We start from the raw sequence: 11644 nt of genomic DNA on the forward strand, positions 1-11644 counted from the left end.
CCACCTCTCAGCCCAGCTCTGCACTGTAACCTACAACATCTTTCGTCACTATCCACAACTCCACCGACCTTAGTGTTGTCTGCAAATTTACTAACCCACCCTTCTACTCCATCATCCAGGTCGTTTATAAAAATGATGAACAGCAGTGGACCTAACCCTTGCAGTACATCACGAGTAACTGGACTCCAGGATGAACATTTCCCATCAACCACCACCCTCTGTCTTCTTTCAGCAAGCCAATTACTGATCCAAACTGCTATATCTCCCACAATTCCATTCCTCCGTATTTTGAACAATAGCCTACTGTGGGGAACCTTATCAAATGCGTTGCTGAAATCCATATACAAAAATCCATATATCCATATATGGATATATCCATATATCCATATATCCATATATCCATATATCCATATCCATATTTCTGAGGGATTGTCTAGTGAAACTATATGGCTAAAAATTAGAAATAAGAATGGATGATCATCTTGATGGGATTGTACTATAGGCCGTCCAATAGTCAGAAAGAATTTGAGAAACAAATATGTAGAGAGATCTCAGAATTTTGTAACAATAGTAGGATTATAATAGTAAATGATTTTAATATTCTAAACGTTGACTGGGATTGCCAGAGTGTATAAAGTTTGGATGGTAAGGTATTTGTTAAATGTGTTCAAGAAAACTTCCCTTATCAATATGTAAAGGTATCTACTAGAGAAGGAGCAAAACTTGTCCTTCTCTTGGGAAATAGGGAGCGCAAGTGACTGAAGTGTTAGTAGGGAGACATTTTGGGATTAGTGATCATAATTCTATTAATTTTAAAATAGCTATGGAAAAGGATAAGCCTTCCATAAAAGTTAATGTTCTTAATTGGAGGACAGCAAATTTTAATAGTATGAGACAAGAACTTTCAAAAGTTAATTGGAGCGGACTGTTTGCAGGTAAATGGTTGGCTGACAAGTGAGAGGCTTTCATAAGGGTGAGAATGTGAAAGAATCATACATTGGATTTAGACAACTAGGATCAAATGGATCAGTTGATGGGTATTCTTAAGAGGGAAATCAATTGGCGCAAAAAGGAGATATGAGATAGCAGATAAGGTTACAGATAATCCAAAGAAATTCAACAAGTACATTAGGGGAAAAAAGAGCAAATAGAGAGAGAATAGGACCCTTTAAAGATCAATGAGATTATGTATGTGTTGAACCTCAGGAGATGGGAGTGATCTTAATTGAATATTTTGTGTCAATTTTTACAGTGGAGGAAGAAATAGGGTCTAGAGAACTCTGGGAAATAAATATTTATGTTTTGAAAACAGTGGACATTACAGAAGAGGAAATGCTGGAGTTACATAAAGATTTTTAAATCTCTGGGTCCTGATCAAGTCTACCTAGGATATTGTGGGAAGTCAGGGAAGAAATTGTGGATCCCTAGCAGAAATATTTGTATCATCTATAACCCTGGTGGGGTGCCAGAGGATTGGAGGGTGGCAAATATTTTGCCTTTACTTAAGAAAGGCTGTAAAAAGAAGCCTGGGAACTATAGGCCTATGAACCTGATATCGCTGATGGGTAAGTTGTTGGGGGTGATTCTGAAAGATCGGATTTACATGCATTTGGAGAGCCCAGGACTGATTAAGCATAGTCAGCATGGTTTTGTGTGAGGGAACTCGTGCCTCACAAAATTGATTGAGTTTATTTGAGAAAGTAACCGAGAAGACTGGTGAGAGCAGAGCAGTAGATATTGTTACATGGACTTGAGTAAAGCATTTGACAGGGTTCTGCATGGTAAGCTAATTAGTAAAGTTAGATCACATGGGAGTCAGCATGAGCTTGCTAATTGGATACAAATTTGGCTTGACTGTGGGAGACAGAGTGCTGGTGGGGGTCTAGAAGCCTGTGACCAGTGGTGTTCCACAGGAGTCGGTATTGGATCCACTTTTAGTTGTCATTTATATAAACAATTTAGATGAGAATATAGGGGACGTGGACAATAAACCTGCGGATGACACCATAATTGGTGGTATAGTGGACAGTGAAGAAGGTTATCTAAGATTACAAAATGATCTTGATCATTTGGGTCAATGGGCTGAGGAGTATCAGATGGAGTTAATTTGATTAAATGCTAGGTATTGTATTTTGGTAAAACAAACAAGGGCAGGATATACAAGTAATATAGGACCCTGGGTAGTATTGTAGAACAGAGAGACCTAGTGGTTCAGAGACATAATTCTTTGAAAACAGGTAATCAGGGTGATTAAGAGGGCATTTAACTTATTGCTCAGACCTTTCAGTACAGGAGTTGGATTGTCATGTTGAGGTAGGTGAGGCCTCCTCTGGAGTAATGTGCAGTTCTGGTCACCCTGAAGTACGAAGGATATTATTAAATTGGAGAGGATTCAGAAAAGATTTACCAGAATGTTGCCAGGAATGGTGGGTTTGAGTTATTGGGGAAGGCTGGGTAGGCTTGGACTTTTTTCACAGGAGCATAGGAAGTTGAGGGTGATCTTGTAGAGGTTTATCAAATCATGAGGGGCACAGTTAAGATGAATAGCATGGGTCTTTTCCCGAGGGTGGGGAGTTCAAACTAGGGGACATATTTTTAAGGTGAGAGGAGGAAGTTTTGAAAAGGATGTGAAGGCAACCTTTTTCCACAGAGAGTGGTTGGTGTCTGCAATGAACTGCCAGAGGAAGTGGTGGATGCAAGTATAGTTACAACATTTACAAGGCATTTGGATAAGTACATGCATAGGAAAGGTTTGGAGGGATATGGGCCAAAAGTAGGCAAATGGGATTAGTTTAGTTTTGGAACATGGTTGGTGTGGATTAGTCGGACTGAAGGGTCTGTTTCCATGCTGTATAATTCAATGACTATAGAATGAACAATTTCACGTTTTCCCAATTTTTACTCATTTTCCAAATCTTTGAAATCTTTGCATAGTAACTGAATCTATCTATGTTGTCTTCTAGGTCCCTGAGATCCTCTTCACAACTTAGTTTTCTACCTGTGTTGCCAGCATACTTAGCAACCATACATTCAATGCTTTCTTCCAAGTCCTTGACGTAAATTGTAAAAATTTGAGACTCCAGCAATGATCCCTGTAACACACATGTCATTATAAGTTGCGAACCAGAAAATGATCAATTTGTGCCTGGTCTCTATTTCCTATTAGTTAACCAATCTCTGTCTATGTCAATGTGTAAGCCCCTATGCCATTGGCTTTCATTTTCCACAGCAATCTTTGAGGTTGGACTTTGTCAAGTGCCTTCTGGAAATGTAAGGACAGTATATATCCACCACTTTCCCATTTCATACAGCACAAGTTGCTCTCCCAAAGAACTCCAATAAGTTGATTAAACATGATTTTCATATATCACTACAGTGTGGAAACAGGCCCAAAACGTCCACACCGACCCTCTGAAGGGTAACCCACCCAGACCCTATTACTTTACATTCACCCCTGACTAATGAACCTAACTTGCATATCCCTGAACACTATGGGCAATTTAGCATGGTCAGTTCACCTCACCTGCACATCATTAGAATGTGGGAGGAAACTGGAGCACCCGGACATGGGGAGAATGTGTAAACTCCACATAGACTGTGGCCTGAGGCTGGTATTGAACCCGGGTCCCTGGTGCTATTAGGCAGCAGTGCTAACCACCAGGCTCCTATGCCTTTCACTAAAATTCTGCCTGATTATCTCAAATTATTTGTAGTACCCCACTTTAATATCTTTAATAACAGCTTTTACATCTTCCCTGACCTGCCTGCTTTTTGTCCCCCTCCCTTGTCTCTATTTTCTCTTTTCACAACTTTTGGAACAATTCCAGAATCTAGAGAATTTTGGAAAATTAGAATCAATGCATCAACTAGGTAAAAACAATGACTGCAGATGCTGGAAACCAGATTCTGGATTAGTGGTGCTGGAAGAGCACAACAGTTCAGGCAGCATCCGAGGAGCAGTAAAATCGACGTTTTGGGCAAAAGCCCTTCCTGATGAAGGGCTTTTGCCCGAAACGTCGATTTTACTGCTCCTTGGATGCTGCCTGAACTGCTGTGCTCTTCCAGCACCACTAATCCAGAATCAATGCATCAACTGTCTCACGAACCATTTCTTTTAAGCTTCAAGGATGAAGTCCATCAAGACCTGGAAATCCATCAGAGCCTGCAGCTTTGACAACCTACTCAGTGGCATTTCCCTGGTGATTGTAATTATCTTGAGTTCCTCCACCTTTCTTGATTCACAGTTGGATCTGGAATGATCCAAGTATCCTCCAGTAGCGATCACTAAATGGGAAATGCCTGCTGAAACTCTTACAAATAAACTCAAGTTATTTGAGAATACATGATAGATTTGCGCAAGTTTTGACGACTTTCACACATCTTGTCAAGGTTTCTGATACTGACTTTCTACATTTATGTAGCGTTTTCCTGTGAAGCTGGTCAGTTCTTAGACATGAAGAACCAATCATGCAAAGTATGTGCTGCTGGTACTTACTCTCTCGGCACTGGCATTGAATTCAATGAGTGGGATGAGCTACCATCAGGATTTGTCAACACAGGAACAGCTCTAGAGTCATCAGACAACGAGTCAACTGAGAATTGCACCATGTAGGTACATTAATGTATAGACAAACAACAGTCTTTAGCAAATTACTGGGAGAACTGGTAACTCCCATTAGTGCTGTTACGATTTATTATCATCACTGCATTCTTACAGTTTATTGTGCAGTAGGCAAGGTGCGCTATGCTTTTACCATGTGACAGCAACAGTGCAGTGCATGAAACAAACAAAACCCATTATTCTAAGTTCCTGTGGGATAGATATTCGATCACTTTTAACACTTGACAGCAGCAGTTTATGTGAATGCAGGCTCCCAGAATGTAGCTTCAACTACTCAGGACATATATTGGAAAATCTCAGACATGAGCCTCAATATTTTCTATTGGTTGAATGTTTCAGCTAGTTTTTGCTATGTTTTTACCATTGTGAGAACCTCAGGAAATATGGAAAATCTGTAGAGAAAATTGGGAAAAAGTTAGAAAGCTATAGACCTCATTATAGCCAGCGACAAAAGGGCTGAATTCTGGACGGGAGGCAAGAGTGACTGTCTTTGACTTCAAGGCTGTCCCTCAGGGTAGTGTTCTAAGCCCAACCACCTTCAGTTGCTTCGTCAGTGGCCTTCCGTCCATCATAAGGTCAGAAGTGGAAATGTTTAGCATTATTCATGGCTCCTCAGGTACCCAAATGTAGCAAAACCTGGACAATATCCAGGTTTGAGCTGGCAAGTGGCAAATAACGTTCGCATCACATATGTACCAGTCAATGATGATCTCCAACTAAATTCCATTGACATTCAATGGCATTGCCATTGCTGATTCTGCCACCATCAACATATTGGGGGGGGAGGGGGTTACCATTGGCCAGAAACAGAGCTACAAGAGCAGGAATACCACAACAAGTATCTCAGCTTCTGACTTTTCAAAGCCTATCTACCAGCATAAGTTAGGAATCTGATGAAATACTTCCCACTTGTCTGGATGAGTACAGCTCCAAGAATCTTGACACCATCCAGTCCACTGGATTGGTACCACATCCATAAGCATTCACACACTCCACCACTGATGGTCAATAGCTGCAACGTGTGATATTTACAAGATGGACTGCAGAAATTCATCAAGGCTCCTTAGAATCAGAGTCAGAGAGATGTACAGCACGGAAACAGACCCTTCGGTCCAACTTGCCCATGCCGAGCAGATATCCTAAATTAATCTTGTCCCATTTGCCAGCTTTTGACCCATATCCCTTAGACAGCACCTTTCAAACCCATGACCACTATTATCTAGAAGAACAAAGGTGGCAGATACATGGGAATACCACAACCAGCAATTACCATTCCTTGCCCTTTTGCGTTCCTGACTCAGAAATGCATTGCCAGTCTTTCTTTGGGTCAAAATCCTGGAACTGCCTCCGAAACAGTATTGTGGGGTTTCCCCTACTAAATGGATTGCAGCAGTTCAAGAGGACAGCTCACCACCACTTTTCAACCCTTGTCTCAGGAGTAAATAATAAAAAGAACAACTAAGGATAGGTGATAGATATTGACCTAGCCAGTGAAACCCAGAACCCGTCCCTTTCATGTACTGAGTGATAAATATACAGAAACAGACACAAAATTGCTGTAAAAAGGTACTCCACAGCCATAGAAACAAACGTTATTGGTTACATACATTATGTACATCTGATGGTAAGAGAAGGCATCTCTGGAAACCCTACATACTCAGGTCTGAGTTCCATGTGATCTGAAAACATCATGACATGGTTCCCTATGCATATGCTCCGTGGTGATAATTGAAGATGCTTTAACCCCTTACTCCACAAAAACGGTGAAGAAAATCAAAAAGGCAATAGCTAAGACTAAATTTTTCACTTTATCTGCCCCATTGAAAAAAATTCCTGATCAACTATAAAATCAAGGTCTTTTGTGGCCTGTTGCATGTAATTAGAGCAAAGTTTATTATGCAAAAATGCAGCCTATTCTTGAAATTCAGCCTTTTCCCAAGTGAATGCTCAGGTTAAGGGTGTTGAGTAAAGCTGTTCTGTAAGTATTTTGGTTGTGTAGTTCATAGTTGCACATAAATTAGAAAGGAAAAGCATCTCAAAAATCACAGTTAATGCAAAATTGTTTTAAGTTACCTGATTAAATTGGTTTTGTAAATCGGGATGTGTTGAATCAGATGAGGACTACATGACTGTAACTTTAGCTTGTGCAAGAGTAGTCAAAACAAGACAACTGGAATTATTAATCCTTTAAGAGGCAGAAACAAATTCTGCATTTTAGTATCCTATGTATATCCAATATATTCCAAGGAAGCAGGGTAATGCTTTGCTCCTTTATTCAGCTGAGTTCCCAATCTCAGCAAATGTAGTATTTCAAGAAAGCCAAGGAGAAGTAAACTGTCTCCACTGGGTAATTCTTATAGCTTCCTCGATTGTTGGCTATGAGTGATTGAGAAACACACTGTCATTAAAACCCAGCAGTATTTACAGTCATAGAGTTGTACAGCACTGAAACAGACACTCCGGTCCAAATTGTCCATGCTGACCAGATATCCTAACCTAATCTAGTCTATTTACCAGCACTTGGCCCATATCCCTCTTAACCCTTCCTATTCATGTACCCATCCAGATGCCTTTTAAATGTTGTAATTGTCGAGCCTCCACTACTTCCTCTGGCAATTCATTCCATATACACACACCCTTTGTGTGAAAAAGTTGCCCCTCAGGTCTCTTTTACAATTTTCCCCTCTCACCCTAAGCCTATGATTTCTAGTTATTGACTGCCCCCAACCCAGGAAAAAGATATTGTCTATTACCCTATCCTGCCCCTCATGATTTTATAAACCTCTATAAGGTCGCCCCTCAGCCTCTGATGCTCTAGGGAAACCCGTTCCAGCCTTTTCAGCCTCTCCCTGTAGCTCAAATCCTCCAACCCTGGAAACATCCTTGTAAATTTTTTCTGAACCCTTTCAAATTTCACAATACCCTTCCGACAGGAGGGAGACCAGAATTGCACACAATTTTCCAAAAGCGGACTAACTATTGTCCTGTACAGCCGCAACATAATCTCCGAACTCCTACACTCAATGCTTGGCCCAATAAAGGTAAGCATACCAAACATCATCTTCACTATCCTATCTACCTGAAACTCCACTTTTAAGGAACTATGAATCTGCACTCCAAGATCTTTTTGTTCAGCAACACTCTCCAGGACCTTACCATTAAGTGTATAAGTCCTGCTGATTTGCCTTTCCAAAATACAGCACCTTACATTTATCTAAATTAAACTCCATTTGCCACTCCTCAGCCCATTGGCTTATCTTATCAACATCCCACTATAGTCTGACGTAACCTTCTTCATTGTCCACTGTACCTCCAACTTTGGTGTCATCTGCAATTTTAATAGCTATATTTCCTGAGCTCCCATCCAAATCATTTATATAAATGATGAAAAGCAGTGGACCCAGCACCAATCCTTGTGGCACACCACTGGTCACAGGCCTCCAGTCTGAAAAGCAACCCTCCAGCACCACCCTCTGTACCTTCAAGCCAGCTCTGTATCCAAATAGCTAGTTCTCCCTAGATTTGGGAATCAATTTTAAGCTTGGGTGAATGGATTTAGATTGCATGAAAAACTCACCATGATCTTTAATTCTTTAGCTAATCTGATCAAAATAGAGGACAAATTGAAACTGATAGCTCTGGGCTTGAAATGTGAAGAGCAGCTCAGGAAGTCACAGTCCTGACGTTTGCTGAAATCCAAGATTTCAGTGTGATGACATGTGTAACTGAGGAACTCACTCATTGAAGCTCGCCCATGACTAATGCTTTAGAAAGATACTAATGTGTAACTAACACTGGTGCAATAATACAACAGCAATAGTCAACTGTATCTTGGCGGCAGAGAGGAGGGAAAAATGTCCGGTGAAAGGAACAAAAAATCAACCTGATACAACACAAAGTCCGCTATATTTCAAAACAGACATGTGTAGAAAATAAAGTTACACCTGCCTTAGGAATAAATACACTTGTTACTTTTCTTATGTACTCTTGCATCTTCAGCTATAGTTGTCATTTATGCAATCATGTCAATACTAACAGCCCCACACATCAGTATACTTGTCAATACCGGTTGTTTGATGCATAGTTATTGCAGCTCAAAGATTTGTCAGTTATTATTTTTAGTGTACTAACACATGCCTGTGTTAATGTATTGTGTACTTTGTATTATTCTCTGCATTTTTGCTAGGTCAAAATGGACCCTTAAAGGTGATTTCGTGGCATCCAACAGTGATGAATGCACAGCCACTCTGATGTATGCAGTGAACCTGAAACGATCAGGCAGCATCTCGTTTGAATATCAATATCCAGACACCAGCATTTACTTTGAATTTTTTGTAAGTGATGACAGGCTTTTTATTTGAAGAGCGCTGACTTATTTGAGAATAAGTTGTTACGTCTGGAATAGAAAATGAGAGTCAGTGGTGTCAGAACCTCATTCGCTATTTTCATTGCCCTTCAGAAGAAAATAAAAGGAAATATGCAAGAAAATAGTAAAGAAAAAAGTTTTGGTTAGCTAGTGTGAGTTCCATAAAGTGTTACTTAATTGTAGCATTTAAAAGGATGTTGTTACCCTAATAAAGTAATGGTGCCATTAATTATATAAGAACAATTAAAGTTGAGTAAAGCTTATTTGTCCCATCAAAGTTTGTCCCAATATTGTTTTAAATCTCCTGGCTAAGCAGTTAATGCTGACTTTAAACAAATTGATGCAGGAAGTCAGACATATTCTATTTAAGACACATCTTTCTGGACAGCATATTTATGTGGCACGAAGAAATCTTGATAAAACTGTGGCTAGTGAAGATCCAAGGTAAAATTCGGCGGGGCTGGAATCGTACTTAACATGGTTGTTGGAGGCCAAACATCTCAGCCACTAGACATCACTGCCGGAGTGCATGCAGTATGCTTCTGGGACCACAGTGAATAATAAGAAGCTTTCAACATCACAGTCCATAATGAATGAAAACACACTACAAAAAAATCAAACAAGTTAATCATTCATTCCCCTATTCTGTGTCACAACATTTACTCCATTTGAGTTCTGCCTGTTTTGGATGATATTTTTTAGCTTTATATGGTCTATTTTGATCTATAGGGTAATATTTATCCCACTTCACTTCCCATCAGTTATTACAATATGAGCTTGTTCCCAATGCTCATTATGCTCTGGAAAAAATTATAATCCATAGATGAACCTGCTATTCCAGTCTGACTGAAGTCTGTGCTCAGTATCTGCAGCAGTTTTGCTGCAGGGTAAACACTGAAATGTTTCTGGTGTTGTGCAGGCATGTAGTGATTGGCTTGGGCTGTGCATCATAGTTCACATACTGTGTACAGGAAAGGCTCTGCATTACCAGTTACTATGATATAAGCAACAAACAATCAAATTTAATTTATTACAAATTAAGACTTTATAGAATAAAGAATGAAGAAACTTCTAAACGTAGCAAATGCTGCACTAAAACAAAATCATTGGTTCCCAAACAACCTAACTGGCAACATTTAGTAAATTTTTTTTAACATAAACCCACAATGTGCGGCCAGTTTGTATAACAGCACAACAAGGTAGGAAATGGAAGGACTTACGATATGAGACTGGTTGAAATTCTTTATGACAAGACTCGAACAAAGACATTTTTAAAACTGCATCATTAATCAAAGCTGTCAGTTGAAATAGATCTCAATGGCACAAGTTATCCTAAAACATTGCAAATTGCCCACTCCCAAAAAATGATTTAAATCATTCTAATCAACTCAACAAATAATGTGCAGTTTTATTTTCCCATTAAATTGTCCCTTGGCATGCTAATTCATTCAAGAATGATCATCACTGATTGGTAGGGCAGGACAGTGGCAAAAGCACAGGACTAGTAAACTAAAGGCCTGAAAAGATAATCTGGAGTAATGAGTTCAAAAGCACTATTGTGACTGAGGAATTTAAACTCAGGTTAATTGGGGTCATAAACATACTAGGTGTTCATAACATTGGATTCAGAAATGTCTTTTAGGGAAGGAAATCTGCTAACCTTACCTGGTTTGCTACAGGTGTGACTCCAAAATCTAAGAAGCAATGAGTTGCCTTCAATTAGGTGGCTCACTACCACTTCCTCAAAGATCAGTTAGGGGTGAGCAATAAATCTTGGCATGATAATGATTCCCACATCCTTTCTATGACTTCTGAAAAAAAGTTAATAATTTTACTGAGTTATAACATTCTGACTTAAATGAATGTTTCTCAGTCTTTGGGATCAAAGTAGTTAAACAGGGAACATTGTGCTGAGATGTGATTTACCCCTGAATGAATGATAAGGTTTTCAGCAATGTCACTGTCATTTATATCTCTAGCAAACCCATCCTTCCGTAGTTCATATTTTTCAGCGTTGTTTACTGTATATGCCTGGTGATATGTACTTTGCTGCACAGTTTCTGGTATTTACAAGAAGTAAGTTTCTGATACAAAAAAGTGCAGTATTATTTAAATGTTTGCATAACTGGAGTTCTCCAATTGAAGATCAACTCTGGGATCTGCTCATCAGTTGCAAGCATCACCAAACTTGGTAAACGAGCTGGTTCAGGTGAGCAACCAGTAATTAATTACCACTAAGAATGATGTTGTGATTCTGTTCGCCGAGCTGGGAATTTGTGTTGCAGACATTTCGTACCCTGTCTAGGTGACATCCTCAGTGCTTGGGAGCCTCCTGTGAAGCGCTTCTGTGATGTTTCCTCCGGCATTTATAGTGGTTTGTCTCTGCCGCTTCCAGTTGTCAGTTCCAGCTGACTGCTGCAGTGGTCAGTATGTTGGGTCCAGGTCGATGTGCTTATTGATTGAATCTGTGGATGAGTGCCATGTCTCCAGGAATTCCCTGGCTGTTCTCTGTTTGGCTTGTCCTACAATAGCTGAAAATGTGTGGCTAGAAAAGCACAGCAGGTCAGGCAGGATCCAAGGAGCAGGAGAATTGACGTTTCGGGCATGAGCCCTTCTTCAGGAATGAGGAAAGTGTGCCAAGCAGGCTAAGATAAAAG

General features: G+C 39.9%; 1 protein-coding gene across 2 annotated transcripts in view; it reads left to right on the top strand.

Annotated features, from left to right (window-relative positions):
* elapor1 (endosome-lysosome associated apoptosis and autophagy regulator 1) overlaps positions 1-11644 on the top strand; it is a 131394-nt gene that overhangs the window by 46868 nt on the left and 72882 nt on the right. For both annotated transcript variants that reach the window (XM_043716712.1, XM_043716714.1), the window contains exons 3-4: positions 4422-4608; positions 8808-8955. In XM_043716712.1, coding sequence (XP_043572647.1) covers positions 4422-4608; positions 8808-8955 — 335 coding nt within the window. The remainder of the gene's footprint in view (positions 1-4421; positions 4609-8807; positions 8956-11644) is intronic.

Source organism: Chiloscyllium plagiosum, chromosome 26 (assembly GCF_004010195.1).
Source record: "Chiloscyllium plagiosum isolate BGI_BamShark_2017 chromosome 26, ASM401019v2, whole genome shotgun sequence".
NCBI lineage: Eukaryota > Metazoa > Chordata > Chondrichthyes > Orectolobiformes > Hemiscylliidae > Chiloscyllium > Chiloscyllium plagiosum.